Below are 14,587 nucleotides of genomic sequence, written 5' to 3' on the forward strand. Positions count from 1 at the left end.
GCTTCCAGTTTTGAGTGCAGTAATAAGCTTTACTGCACCCCAGAAAAAGAGTGGAGCAATTTCGTTGTGATCTTTAAAAATGCAAAAATTCAAGAGCATTATCTCTTGTTCTTACATGTGTCAAAAGTTATCTAGAATCAGCTAGGTGAGGGTGCTTGCTAAATCTTCCTTGTGTTTTGTACATTGTCTCTTGTTCCCAGCATACATTCTGGCGTGTGTGTCATTGTTGCATTATGTGTGTTATGACGTAAGTTTTGGTTGCCATGTTTGTTTCCTGCATTGCTGCATGCCTTGCTTGCCAAAAGGACACCGTTTATTATTGCCTTTTGTTACTCTCGAACTCTGTTCCTTTGCTTGGGCGGCAGTTCACCGCTTAGTTGCTCTGATGAAGGCTCCTGCTTGCCTGACAAGAATGAGGAATGTGCTATCCTCATGGATTGAAATGCAGCAATCTAGCCCTAAGTAATACATGTACTGCCATTGCTGTCGTCCCAATTTTGTGCTACATCAGTGTAGTTTTAGCTCTTACGTTCTGTTCAGAGGTCATGCTACCTTTTAGGTGACTAGATGCACAGCGGCTGGACATCGCACTCTCGAGTAATTGCACTAATTAGGTATTCTACTTCAAAATTTTACTGTCACGTTTCATTTCGTGAGTATAGTACCTCTTACCAGTTCTGTATCCTCCAAGCAACATAATCGCAGATATGCTTTCTGCGTGTTGAGTTGTTCAGATTGCAAAAAAAAACTGCAAGTTTGCTTCTTGCAACAGGTCTGTTCATAAATTACTGTGCAGCACTGGGGCGCTAATATAGGCATATGTCACAACACATAATTACTAGCATTGTGTAGTCTAGGTGGCGTTGCTTTTAGTACCATCGATATGTTACTTAATTCCAGAATGTTTCAGAAACTTCCCATTCTTAACAAAGACAAATGGCTTATCTATGTAAGTTCATCTAGGCTGCAGAACTGCAAAGTTGGTGGGCACGCAACTGTTACTTTGAGTGCTTTGCTGTAGCACCGGAGAGCACTGCCAATGCGTGCTAACTTTTTGCACGATCGTCAGCTTTATTATGCATGCAATTTAGACATTAAATACTTCCTTTACTTTTGGGCCTTCTCGTGTTTTGGGTTGCCAGCCCAAGCCTGATTGCATTGTGTCGTGCTTGCCTGGGTTTGCGGGATGTGCCACTGTGCTTGCAGCTTCAAGTAATCATTGCCACTGCAGATTATACATTGTTAGCTATTGTGCTTTTGTAAAGCTTTTTATGAATCTTGTATCAGAAAGGATGTTTGCTCTACTGCAAGTACTAGTGCCTCGCATCTCTGGGTGCAGTCAGTGTCGAACCACATTAACTAATTTTAATTGAATGCTAGGATCCTGTACCTAACATGGAAATTGAGACATCCACCCAATTGTAGCAATTGCTACAAAGGAAACACAACCCAAGGGGTAGATGCCTCAATTTCCTCTCCACCTAGCGGGTTTCCGCTGAACTATTACGTCGATTCTGTACCTTCTTCTTTCTTTTCTTGAAAAAGCTACAAATTGTGAAAAATATATATATTTAGTAATGGTATAGAAATTGAACTTTGGTGGTCGAGACAGTGAAATTAACCACCAAGTATATTCACAGTGCTGCTTTCAGGCTTGGCCTGCTGTATATTGTGAGGCTATGTTAACGACCAGGGTAGCAGCTCAAGCTAGTTGGTCAGTGGGAAACAGAGCAAATGCCCTGAGTATGCATTCGCCTGCATACTTTTAGTGTTACATAGTTCTGCACAATATTGACCAATTTTTGTGTGTGCACGATGATTTCACGCTTGCTGTGACCGCACCTCTTTGTGGGATTGCTAGCTTCGTGGAGCTTATCGTTCATGCATGTTTGTTGGCACGTTTGCAATTTGGCCTTCCTATTGCTTTAGTTTTTTTTAATAATTTTTTTCTCAAGAACATACAGAAGACTCCCTTAAAGATGAGCTCTGCCGGGACAATTTCTTCATTAAGCCAAGCAGTTTGAGTGCCCTTATTTAGTTCCTGCAGACTTCGTGAATCTATGTGAAGATTATGTTCGTCTGATAAGATCAATAGATTTCCAAAGTCCTTCTGTGTTCTTCTTAAAGGGAGTTCTTTGTCGCTCGGATTTTTTTTCCCCCTCTTCTATTTATTTATTTAATATTTTTTATTTTGCAAACACATTGTACACTCGGGTATTTTTGTTTTTCGTCTGCGAAGATTGCGCTTTCTTGCCATGCGTGATTGTGTGTGCGATTGGTCGTTCACAGCATTGTTGTCTCGTCTTTTTTATTATTTTTTTTCCTTCCTGCCTCGACCCTGCCCTGTCTTGTGTCCACTCTTCAGCAAGGAATATCCCTCACCCAAGAGATATATAACCAGGTGCATATCCCTTTTTATATCTCTCTTTATATCACCTCTTATATCTCACTCTCCCACCATAGTTGCACATACATCACTCGCTCACTTCTTCAGCACTCTGTGCAGTGCTGCATTCATTTTTGTGCAATGCCCAGGGAGTGATGTTACTGTGAAACGTGCACTCCACAGTCACCCTTGATGCACCAGTAGCTCACAGATTCTTCAGCAGCTTTGTACTCACCATAGTGCCCAAAAGCCTAAAAGATAAGACAAAGAAGACATTGCTTCAGATATGCCTGCGCTTCTTTTGGGTACATGCACTAGCTTCTAATGGACCATCCAGGTGTTGAAAATGAAGCCTTTAGGTTCCTTCGTAGTTTACCTGGTTAAGTCTCTCTCTGGTCAGGGATAGTTATGGCGTGCTTACGGCCATGTTCGCAATCGCACCTTAACTCTGATCTCTTATTCAGCTTCACCAAGTATTGAATAGCAACGCCTCTCAATGGGAGAATTCACTGCCCTTTGCCAAACTACTTGACGATTCCGGAGGTGTAATTTCATTATCGGGCAACTTCAGCATCTACTGGAAGGAAGTGGACTAGAAAGACTTATCTTAAGCAACTCTTTGTATCAGTAATTACCGAGGAGCTTAATAAATGTTGCATAAGTCGGAGTGCCTCGTAAACACAACCCTTGCAGCTAAATCATTGGCTCATTCGCAATCACGCAGAGGTAGAATTTTTTGCGGTGCATGCAGTTTAATACCATCTTTGGTGGTTCCACTACATACCTTCCCCATCCAGAATGAGCCAGAAGTATGCATCATAGCAAACTGCATCAAACGAAAAATGCAGATTTTGATGAAACGGAACAGTGGCGCCATCTTCCACCGTAATATTGAAACGTGTCGCATATGTTTTGCCTTAACATTTGCAGATATTGCCACCGTTCTGTTGATGCGAAATTGAAGCTTTTTTCTTCTATCCCTGATATGCACTGTCTGCGACAGTGCATATTTCAGAACTATTGTGGACAAAACAAGCAAGTAATGTGCTCAAACACGGTATTAAAGACTGTAGTACAGAACTAGAAGTACAGGACGGACAGGACTAGAGGCACATGGTTCTGTCTTGTCCGTCTTGTTTTCCTCGCGCTGTACCCATAGGCACGAACAACCAGCAAGCCCAACTTTTCATCCCAAGGGTATTAAACAGCACACCACTTTTGTGTGAAATGCCACCTTTGTGGGAAATTTGAGCTAAAATGAGTTAGTGAATTAGCCAAAAGTGTCAGGTAAACTTGGCGCTCCTGTTTATGCAACAATTTGGTATTTGAAAGCCAGCTACTACATCACTCGACGCATAGAGCTGCCTGTGGATTCAAGAATGAGACTCCAAATTTAGCAGTAATGCAGAATTTTAATAAATTGCCAAGAAAGTGTAAAAATGTGTGTCACTGATGTGCTTTTGAATAGTATGCACTATTAAAATACGAATTTCACTGTGACCCTCTGCAGAAGATAGGGATAAAAAATATTTTTATGCTTCAAAAAATACCCCAAAATATTGGGGATACCTTTGTAGAATGCCCTGTATAGACAACTGTACCAGTCAGCATAGCCCATGTTTGCAAAGGGGTACCTGAAACTGTGGGTACAACTTATAAATTGACAGTAAATTGACTTGTTTATATGTGAAGGTTTCCATGGTTGATCCTCTTAAATATAGAGCACACTTGCTAATAATAGCAGTTTTAGAAATTAACAGCTTAGCAGTGCCACAGCAGCGAAAATTGTTAAATATGAGAAAGGAGTAAGGTGTGGGGCTCATTTTATTTTGAAGAGGTATCACAGTACTTTACAAAATCCTAATTTCAGCTTTGCTTCTGTCTCGTCTTGCTTTTTGAACATGTGTAAAATGCCTTTATAAGTTTTGCTTATTGAGCCTCAGCGTACAGAATTGCTTCTCCTTGTCGTATTGGCTTATATCTCTATGTGGCTGCTTTTGCCCATTTTATTAAAAACGGTTAATAAAGGAGAAAGAACATGACACAATTCTTAGTTTTGTTCTGAATTGCTTTATTTCAGTTCGGCCTCCTTTTGTCTTGCATAATGCCGGTGTTCTACAGACAGGACAGCTTAAAAACTGCAATTGTATGTTGTTCATAAGCTGGGCATTGATTACAAGGATAGTTCAGCTTCTACAGTTATAAACATTATCACGTGGAAAGAGAAAAAGGCAGGAAGCCATTGAACGGTACAAATGATGGTTGATGAACACCTTGTCTAGTCAGGTACTAAATACTTGTCAAATTAAAAGCAGGAAGGTTCAGGAAGGGAACTAAAGAGGCATTAATTACAAGTTTTAAAAGACATCTTTGGCATCCGTATGGAAGCATTGCACACTACCGCTTTCATGGAAGTGAAAACATCAGTCAACATTTGTTAACATTGCCTTTTTGGTTGACGTCCTTTTTTTTATTTTGGCAGCAGTTGTCAAAAGGTATAATAATGAGAAAGGATATGTAATGTGGTATGGCTGTAGTGGTTTTGTGCAATCTAGTCTGCTGACTAGTCTGCTGACTGGGAAATTCGGTCACTGAAAATAAGCGCATGTATAAAGTGTTGCAGCGTGAGGAATCAAAAGGGGGGGGGGGGGGGGGGTACGATTTTGCTCAGTGCGATTTGTAGGCCATCAATTTCAGCATCACTTCAGCACCATTTATGCACTCGGGCATGTTCAGCATGCATGGAAGTCTAGTTGAGTGCACTGCCCTTAGGTGTAAAACCTGTTCCACATTAGTCGAAAAACTTCTGCAATGTTTTAGCAACCACTTGCGACAATAATACAATGCAGGTTTGTAGGGAGCATGCACCAGAATATATATATAAAAAAATGAAGAAAGAAAAGAAAACTCGAATGGCGAAGTGTAAGCCAATGCTGGTCCATTGTTCTTTTTGTTTTGTTTTTTTTCCTTCTTCTTCTCCTGTGTGCGTGTGCTGCCCCAACACAGACCTCCATCAGTGAATCTCCCAACAAGTTGACGCAGTCCGTGTCCGAAAGATCACACACGTCCCCCCTGCCGGCCACTGCGGATGAGGAGAAGGGTGTGCCGGGTAAGCGGACAAACTTTCCTTTCTTTCTTTCTATTTTTAGGGCGTTTTAGAAATAGCGCACCCAAGCGTTTCTTGCGTTCATTTGCAACCTAAAACTTCCTATTATTATTAGTGAGAGCAGTTTGAGCTTGTTGGTACATAACGATAGAGTAACAAGCGCAAGAACGAGACATGAATAGAAGAGGCGGTTGCTTGTTCTTGTGTGTCTCGCCTCCACTCTTCGTGGCTTATTATTATTATATTGCTCTGTCTGTTGTCATTATCGTTATTATTATTGGTATTTTGTAGTTAATTATGCATTTTGCGCAAATGTACAAAACTCGAAGAGCGAGAGGCACTTTAATGAAAACCGGAGAGGTTTTCATGGCAGCGTGCTTAGCATGCTGCACAAGATGGGAACAATGAGAAGCAAAATGACGTGCATGGGTCATACTTTTGATTGAGGGCTTCCATGTGATGCTGGATGTACTTGGTACAGTTATTAGTTTATTAGTTGGTTGGTTGGTTGGTTGGTTGGTTGGTTGGTTGGTTGGTTGGTTGGTTGGTTGGTTGGTTGGTTGGTTAGTTAGTTAGTTAGTTAGTTAGTTAGTTAGTTAGTTAGTTAGTTAGTTAGTTAGCTAGTTAGTGTTTTGTGGCACAGCAGTCATGCCTGGCTATAATGCACCAATAGTCATAATTCATGTATACTTGAGTAAAATATTGTTTGCCATGTGTGTAAAATGTTAATATCCTTCAAAGCTGGGTGGACCTGGCTTGGTCCACCAAGTCAGAATATAACTCAGTGTATGACATGACAAATTGTAACACAAGAACACATAGAAGATAATTAATCATGAGCAAATCAGTGCATGCAATCTTTAAACGGGAGGGATCAGTAAGAAACACTACATTTTGAGGCAGGTGTTTCCAGTCATTGCATGTTCTTGGAATAAAGGACTCGGAATGAGTTTTAGAATGAGTTTTAGTTCTGCATTTGCAAACATCCAACCTCTGCACGTGATCAGTGCGAGACTAAAATAAGACTCTGTAAAGTGAATATAGTTTTTTTTTTCTCTCTCTTTCTCTGTTCTTGCCTTGTGTGTCATCGTAGCGAACAACAGTTGAGAACACGCCATTTACGTTCGGGAATGGGGTGTCTCTCTTGCAGGCATGAGCTTTGGGGCCTACGACATGCTGTCGCTGACCGACTCGTACGGGCAGCTGTCACTTCAGGTGCCAGACACGGGCGGCGAGCCTGTCGAGAAATTCTCTCCCACACCGAGCAGCCGCGACAGCCGGCGGCCGCGCAAGTTTGGGTTGGAGGACTTCCTCTTCATCAAGGTGCTCGGCAAGGGCAGCTTCGGAAAGGTGCGCTCGCCAAATCATGCTTGCGGTGGGCTGTTTTCTGCACTGATAGCGTTCACTTGCTGTAGCACTGCGCTCAATTCTTTTACGTTGTTATTATTGTCACGGCTGTGTTTATTTTTATCCAAGCAACCTCTGTCATACGGACCTCGTAACTGCGTTCATAATGTCAGCATACACCACTTTTGTAGGTTGTTGCTGTAGTTGCAGCTTCACACCAGTGATCATTATCATGTCAACATGACAGGGGTTAAGAAGTCTACGAGGTGTGTTAAAAACAAAAAAAAAAAAAAAAAAAAACGAGCTTTTGCTATAACATCTTTGCTGGCCCCTGACACCAGTGCTGTATAACACTAGTGCTGTCCCCTTCAACGTAGTCCCCTCTGCTGGCAATGCACTCCTTCCCATCTTTTCTTCCATTTTTGGAAAGCCTCCTGAAACGCACTTTCTGGAATGGCATGCAGGTCTCTTCTCGCATTGTCCTGGATCTCCTCTACGGTTTGGAAACGGCGTCCTTTCAAGGTGGTTTTCAGCTTGGGGAATAGAAAAAAGTCTACTGGGGCTAGGCCCGCAGAATATGGTGGGTGGGGCACAACAGGAGTGTGGTGTTTCGCTAAGTAGCTGAGGACAAGCAGCGACGTCTGAGCCGGGGCATTGTCATGAGGCAAAATCCAAGCCTGATTTTCCCAGAATTCAGGCCTCTTACTGCGCACAGAATCTCTCATGCGTGCTAGGATTCCCTGGAAACCTTCTTTGTTTACCATCTGACCATGTGACACAAATTCCTGATGGACAATACCTTTGCAATCAAAAAACACAACCAACATCACCTTCATTTTTGGTCGAGAAGAACCTTTGGCCACTCGCTTTCGTTTCAACATCATAGCCATAAACCCATGTCTCATTGCCTGTTATGATGTTCTTAAGAAAGTTTTCATCGTCATTGGCAGCAGCGAGCAGTTCCTGGCTGATTTCAACACGGGTCTGCTTCTGTTTGTCAGCCAACAAACACTGCACGAATTTTGCACTGACACGACGCATCCCAAGTTTGCCGCTCAAAATTTCATGACATGATCCTACGCTGATACCCACTTCGTCGGAGACTTCTCGAACAGTCAAGCGACAATTTCCACGAATCACAGTTCGAACTCTCCGACGTGGTCATCATCTGTGGATGTGGAAGGTCGTCCAGGCTTTGATCGTCACCGACCGACATTCTTCCGTCTTGAAAATGCTTGAACCAATCATAGCACTGCGCGCGACTCATACAGTCTTCCCAGTATGCTTGGCTAAGCAACTGAAATGTCTCTGTGAAAGTTTTCCCAAGTTTGTAGCAGAACTTCACACACACACGCTGTTCTTCCAATTCCTTCATTGTCATTTTGGCACCAATCCGAAGGGCAGCTTGTTCGTGTGCTCACTTCAGCGGCTGTAGCTCGCCAACTAACGGTCAGAGCGAAACACGGCAAATGGCAGTTTGTTGTCTAAACCTGCCGCTACATGCGCTCAGTAGCCGCAGCGCGCTCCCTCTGCCGGTTGGCGCGCTATTTCAAAAGTTTGGTTTCTTTTTGAACACACCTCGTATATGGAAAAAGGATAAGACGTGCATTTCAGTTGGAATCCAACCCGGGACCTTGCCTTCTAAGATAGATGAACTTGCATGCACAATTAAGACAGTAGATGTGTCTGTTAAGAGGTGTGTGCAACCACGCGATTTGCAATTCATTGCCAAGTGCTACAAAGCAGGCACTAAAATCCCACAGCTACAGCCATAAGGAACTTCCTCTAGTGCTTGAGCTTTCCATGTTTTTCAGGTGGCGCTAGTGTAGGAGTGCTTGTGGCATGTCTTGTTGTAGACATGTAACGACAACACTTGCTCCCGCACTTTTGTGTGTGTAATGCGTGGAAGCCTAACATTAGGAGACGAGAGTCATGCGGGGAAGACCAATGTCAGGGTATGCGAAAGACAAGTGTCTCTGCAGGTGCTAGCACGGTTTCACAGGAAGGGTTCCTTGGTGCTTGAGACACACTGACTTTTTCTTGCCCAGGTCATGCTAGCCGAACGCAAGGGCACGGAAGAAGTGTACGCTGTGAAAGTGCTCAAGAAAGATGTCATCCTGCAAGACGACGACGTTGACTGCACCATGACGGAGAAGCGCATTCTGACGCTGTCCGCCAAGCATCCGTTCCTCACAGCCCTCCACTGCTGCTTTCAGACTGAGGTGGGTTCTGCACCTTGTGTTCATTAGAATGGCGCATCTTAGATTTCTCGATTCACAGCTGATGGTGCAAAAGATGTCACAGTGGTCATTAAGCTCTTGTGGTGCCAGCCTTCCAGGAAAGAAAACAGGGGTCTTTGTATTCTCAACCAATCATTTTTAAAAAAACTTTCCCTATTTTATACTGAGATACCTCACCAATGCAATCAGCACTGTTTCCATGCATTCAAGGATTGTTCAGCAGGAAAATAGCAGGAACTGTGCATTTCCTTTCTTCATAGCCCTTTTTTTTTTGACCGCTTAGCCATTGAGCTCACGCATGAAGCAACATTTCAGGAAACTGACCCATGAAGCATGCAACCCTGGCACTTTTCTTTGTTTTCCAAATGGGAATATAATCTGTATCAAATTTGAAAGAGCAGCGCCAATCAATCATCTCAAATTCTGTTCTCCTGCATGTCTCAGAATATTTGTACATTGTATAAATACAAAAAGAAAGAACATTTACACTTGAAAAGGCATTATTTCGTGACAGAAAAAAAGGACTACATACAGAAAAATATTGCAGTGCTATTAACCACCTTTCCTCTTTCTTCAGCATTGTAATAAAACAGCATTCAAAATTCAGAAATGATCGTTGAGGTAGATGTCGGTGCAATCACTGAGCAAAACACTGAAGAGACGATGTTCCCAGGAGGTTTGCTCTCATTTGTCTACGCTGAAGTGCTGGCTGAGGGCTCCTTACTTGTTATGGCATTGTCTAAACGTGAAGGTCCTCATTTCGTTCCTCTTTTCTCTCCACTAGGATCGGCTGTTCTTCGTCATGGAGTATGTCAACGGTGGAGACCTGATGTTCCAGATTCAGAAGGCGAGGAAGTTTGACGAGCCGCGAGCACGATTCTATGCAGCCGAGGTGACGCTAGCCCTCATGTTTCTACATCAGTATGGAGTCATATATAGGTGAGCTGCCATTTTGTTTCTCTACTCGCCGTCGTGTCTCGATGACTGTCGTTGTGCTGCTGAGCTCTAGGGAGCCTACTCACACTTTGATGCTTCACTCCTTGTGCAGGGATTTAAAACTAGACAACATTCTCTTAGACACGGACGGTCACTGCAAGATCGCAGACTTTGGCATGTGCAAGGAAGGCATCAAGGATGGCGTCACGACGACCACCTTTTGTGGTACACCGGACTACATCGCTCCAGAGGTACGTTCGTGGAACCTCTTGCACTTTGCAGACTGCCATTGTGAAAAGTCACCGCATTTGCATACCTTCGGGGAACCCTCTGTTACTATAGCTGCAAAGTGATGGTTCTGAGCAGTGATGCCACCTGATGTGATGCCAGTGAGCTTGTAAAACAAAGTTCACAATGCAGTCTCCATTGATTTGCATTTTACATTATTTGCAACTGCTTACGTCTGCTTGTGACATTTCAATCTGCCACTCGGAACTTGTAGCGCTTCAAAGTGCTTGTGACAAAAGTGGTGCAACATGTACTGTGAGACATCATGGCAGTATGGTTTGAACTACATCTGATGTTTTCACACTGGTTGATGAACATATAGTCATCTATAAAACCAAATGCAGTACCCTCATAATACCATCAGCCACGATTTGTTTCTGCATTCTAATATTGCCTGAATAAACCATTGGTTTGTAATGCTGTACAGTCATAGTTGAAAGTTTATGGGGCATTTAGCCTGGCATTCAGATTTACTATCTGCACTAGTGTATGCGGCCAAAATAGCGTTCTTGCTCTTGGCTGGAGGCTGTCAAGAAAACTGTGCTTACCTCATTCCGTTTTCTCTGTGGTGTTCGTCTCCTGCAGATCCTGCAAGAGTTGGAGTACGGCCCATCGGTGGACTGGTGGGCGCTAGGTGTGCTCATGTACGAAATGATGGCGGGCCAGCCGCCCTTCGAGGCGGACAACGAGGACGACCTCTTTGAGTCGATCCTGCACGACGACGTCCTCTACCCGGTCTGGCTAAGCAAGGAGGCCGTTTCCATACTCAAAGGGGTGCGTGCAGGTGTCTAGCATGACATTGTACTTTTCTTGTTCTATGCAGGGGGTGTTAGTGGTACTGCATTGTTCCAGTCCATGAGTTGTGGGGTCCCAAATGTGCTCTTGGAACAAAGGATGCAGTACACAGTAGTGGAATCAAACCAAAGGGCATTTATTGCACTTTCTATAAAATAGGCAAGCTAGTGCATGGTGCATATGAGTTGAACAAGTCCAGGTTTGCCCTGAGGACACCTTAAGGGGCGAACCTGGACCGGGGTTCTTGAATAAAATTTGTTCTCTCTATCTCGGCACGGTCCCGCAAAGTGCCCCGTCGAGCGTGCGCAGTCCCATCTGCATGCATTGAGTTCCCGCAGCCAAATAGAAGGAAGCTCTTTCCTGTCGCACCCAAGTATGCGCACCGTGAGGTGGCGTTAGCAGTGAAACACTCATGCCATTTCTTCTAATACTGTGCAACTACTGACTACTGGTGCTGCATGTGCTATGTGGGGAAGCCGGATTCCAGCAGACATGAGAGCCATGTGAGGAAAAGAACAGGGCATGCAGGATAGTTGAGTGTCCCCACAGAGTATGTGTGTTGATGAGTGCACGTGGATGCGATCGAGTGCTCACAAGTGAGAGATGGCTTTCTAGTCGAAACTGGATAGCGCTTGAAGTCGAGCTTGTTGTTTGAACATATTCTAATATGTACAGCCCAGAGCAGAGCAAGGAAGATCAAATTAATATTGTTTGAAGTCAGCGTAGCGTTCATCTTTTCGTCTTTTCATTGTCATCTTGCTTGGTGCTGTTCAAATCGGAAGCTGTTCATATCAAACATCTACCAGGCTGTAGGCCTGGAAATGCTATGTAAGACACAATGGTAAAGATGAAATGACCAGCACAACAAGAACCCTCTTGTGAATTTAACCAACACTAGTGCATTCACACTCATAGCTATCTACAAGGTCTCATCAAGTCCAAGCTGCCACAGGAAGGCTGAAAGTGCAGTCATTATGCGCAGTGTGCAAGGGGAACTTTCCTATGAACCCCTAATGTCCTGTAGTCATGGGCACAGCTCATGATGGATGACCAGTCCTTACACAACCTTCAAGAACTTTTAGTAAAAGCAGCAGCTGCTGTAGACACAAAGGACATAGAAGTCTTCTGGAATGTTGCACGTTATGCAAAGAGTGATTGTCGCACTGGTGAGCTTCATAGCTCGGCATTATCATTAGCGCACTCACCCACATTACAGTAATACTAGAGTCGTGCGTGTGCGAGCGTTAGTGACTCTAAGTGAGTGTACAGCTGAAGCAGTTATTGGTGAGTGTGAATGAGCGCTTCGTAATTTTTTAGGAGGTATTTGCTTATTTCTTTATTGGTATGTGTGACGAATAAAACCTTGTGCCTTTATCGTGATGTCGTGTAAACGACATACAAGTGAAAAGCAAGTGGACATAGGAATAAATATAGAAAACGGAGACAAAAGTGCTGCAGCACACAGTGATTCGAATGACAAGCCACCTGTGACGACAGCCATAAAACATTCCTGGATGTGTCCTTAATCGTTATTGCAGTGTTGAGGCTGCCGTGAGGAACGTTAGATTTTGGTGAAGCATTGTAGTGAAGCCAAATCGTCTGGGCCACGTTGGCAAGAAAGTTGCACAAGCCTTGCCGACGGTGTATTGCATAGTCGTGAAGAAAACTGGGTGAAGAAGGGGAGGGCTTCTTGCAGTAAGTTCGGATGTTTAGTCGACATGCACATTGTGCCTATACCAATCAAGTAAATGTTGCCTGCAGCAGAGCAGTTCTTTTTTCAGTAAGATTGATTGATTGACATTCGGGCATGCAGTTCATGACCAAGAATCCTGCCAAGCGGTTGGGCTGCGTAGAGTCACAAGGGGGTGAGCAGGCCATTCTGAGCCACGCCTTCTTCAAGGACATTGACTGGGAAGCCCTGGAGGCCCGCAAAGTCAAGCCGCCCTTCAAGCCCAAGATTGTGAGTATCCCGTGCACGTGCAAACATGCCACGCTTTGTCGAGCTGTCATGCAGTCTGGGTTGCCAGCAACAATGGCCTGGCATAATGTATTCATTCTTCTAGGCTCGATTCGATTCTGTTCCTGCTATCTATTACCGGAGGAGCTGGTTCTGGTGATAACGTAACCGAGGCGAGGCAGTGCTCAGGCCAAGTGATTGCAGTATGAAAAGGAGTGCAGTTAAACCTCACTGTAACGAGGTTGCATCAGACACAAAAATACCTTCGTTATGTTCTATTTTTGTTGTAAGCATACACACAGATGTCGGCGGAAAAAAGATTGCCATTAGAACTATGCGAAAGAAACGTAAGTTGGTGCCTCCAACAGGCCAGCAAAGGGTCTCCTGTGCATTTTTATGACCTGTCGACGTCTTCCTGTGCCGATATAGAGCACAAAAACAATAGTAAATTACATACCCCTGCGAATACACAACCATGCTGTTGGTTTTATTGCATGGGATCGGCACATTGGCTTACCGACTGCAGTCAAACCAAGCCAAGCTGCTGGCCAAAACAGTGCACGCCACCAGCAGACTTTTCAGACACAGAGAGGACCAACCGTGGGTCTCTACTCCCTCACTATGACCATCAGTCTAGCCCGCGCATATTGTCTCTCACTCACTCGCCGATAAGGTCTACAAGTATGAACATAAAAATGAGTGTGCCATCGACACGGACTTTTCGTATACAGACAGGACCATGCATGGATCCGTGCTCTGCTACTATGGCCATCAGTCTTTCCCATGTGTCTGATATCTTGGGCTTGATTGGAGATAAGGTCTACGAGTGCAAACATATTGGCGGCGAGCTACCTGTGGCGGCTTGTCACCAAGCCACTCTGCCGGCTGCACTGCATGGTCATTAGGCCTAACCAGGACTTTGTCAGGAGTTTATCAGGTTGCAGACTTTGTCAGGACTCTGCAACCAAAGTTGGGGTCAAAGGCAAAGGTTCTTTCGATGCGTCGCTAGCTACCGTAATGTCATGTGCCATAACTGTGACTAGGAAAGACGCACGGGGAGCCGAGACCGAATCGGAGCAAGCAGAGCAGGGTGTGCCCTGCTTTCCCATCCGGCTTAAAAGGAGCAATAAGGAGCCCCCTAACGTGTGCTTGATCGCATTACTGCACGCTCACCTGCACCCCCCACTAGGACACTAGGCACGCAGGAGAATGGCACGCTTTAAGCCACCATCCTTCTAGGCTCGCCTTAGTTTGAACTCCATTCTATTCGAATAAATTTCCAGTCCCCTTGGAGTTGGAATTAACAAGATTCTATTGTATATGTTTTATAACTGATGTTTGTAACTGTATAACTGTAGATGTATAGTTGTAACTGATGTCGTGTCAGATCCCACATTTTTGATTTCGTTATAGCAGGAGAATTCTCTATTGAAAAAGTATGACCAACCAAATTTTATATTTACTGTGCTATATCTCTAATTTGTTATATCCGTGTTCGTTGTATCGAGGTTCGATTGTAGAGTTGGAGTGGT

The 14,587-nt window shown here is 44.1% G+C and overlaps 1 protein-coding gene across 2 annotated transcripts in view; it reads left to right on the forward strand.

Moving 5' to 3' along the window:
- The window catches only part of LOC119457773 (calcium-independent protein kinase C), a 45,060-nt gene that overhangs the window by 20,003 nt on the left and 10,470 nt on the right, over window positions 1–14,587 (forward strand). Inside the window, exons 8-15 of one of the 2 annotated variants that reach the window (XM_037719467.2) lie at window positions 2,366–2,401; window positions 5,393–5,495; window positions 6,643–6,842; window positions 8,888–9,061; window positions 9,864–10,018; window positions 10,128–10,266; window positions 10,889–11,077; window positions 12,912–13,058. In XM_037719467.2, coding sequence (XP_037575395.1) covers window positions 2,366–2,401; window positions 5,393–5,495; window positions 6,643–6,842; window positions 8,888–9,061; window positions 9,864–10,018; window positions 10,128–10,266; window positions 10,889–11,077; window positions 12,912–13,058 — 1,143 coding nt within the window. The remainder of the gene's footprint in view (window positions 1–2,365; window positions 2,402–5,392; window positions 5,496–6,642; window positions 6,843–8,887; window positions 9,062–9,863; window positions 10,019–10,127; window positions 10,267–10,888; window positions 11,078–12,911; window positions 13,059–14,587) is intronic. The other variant, XM_037719468.2, reaches the window with a different exon arrangement.

The sequence above is a fragment of the Dermacentor silvarum genome, chromosome 7 (assembly GCF_013339745.2).
Source record: "Dermacentor silvarum isolate Dsil-2018 chromosome 7, BIME_Dsil_1.4, whole genome shotgun sequence".
Classification (NCBI taxonomy): domain Eukaryota; kingdom Metazoa; phylum Arthropoda; class Arachnida; order Ixodida; family Ixodidae; genus Dermacentor; species Dermacentor silvarum.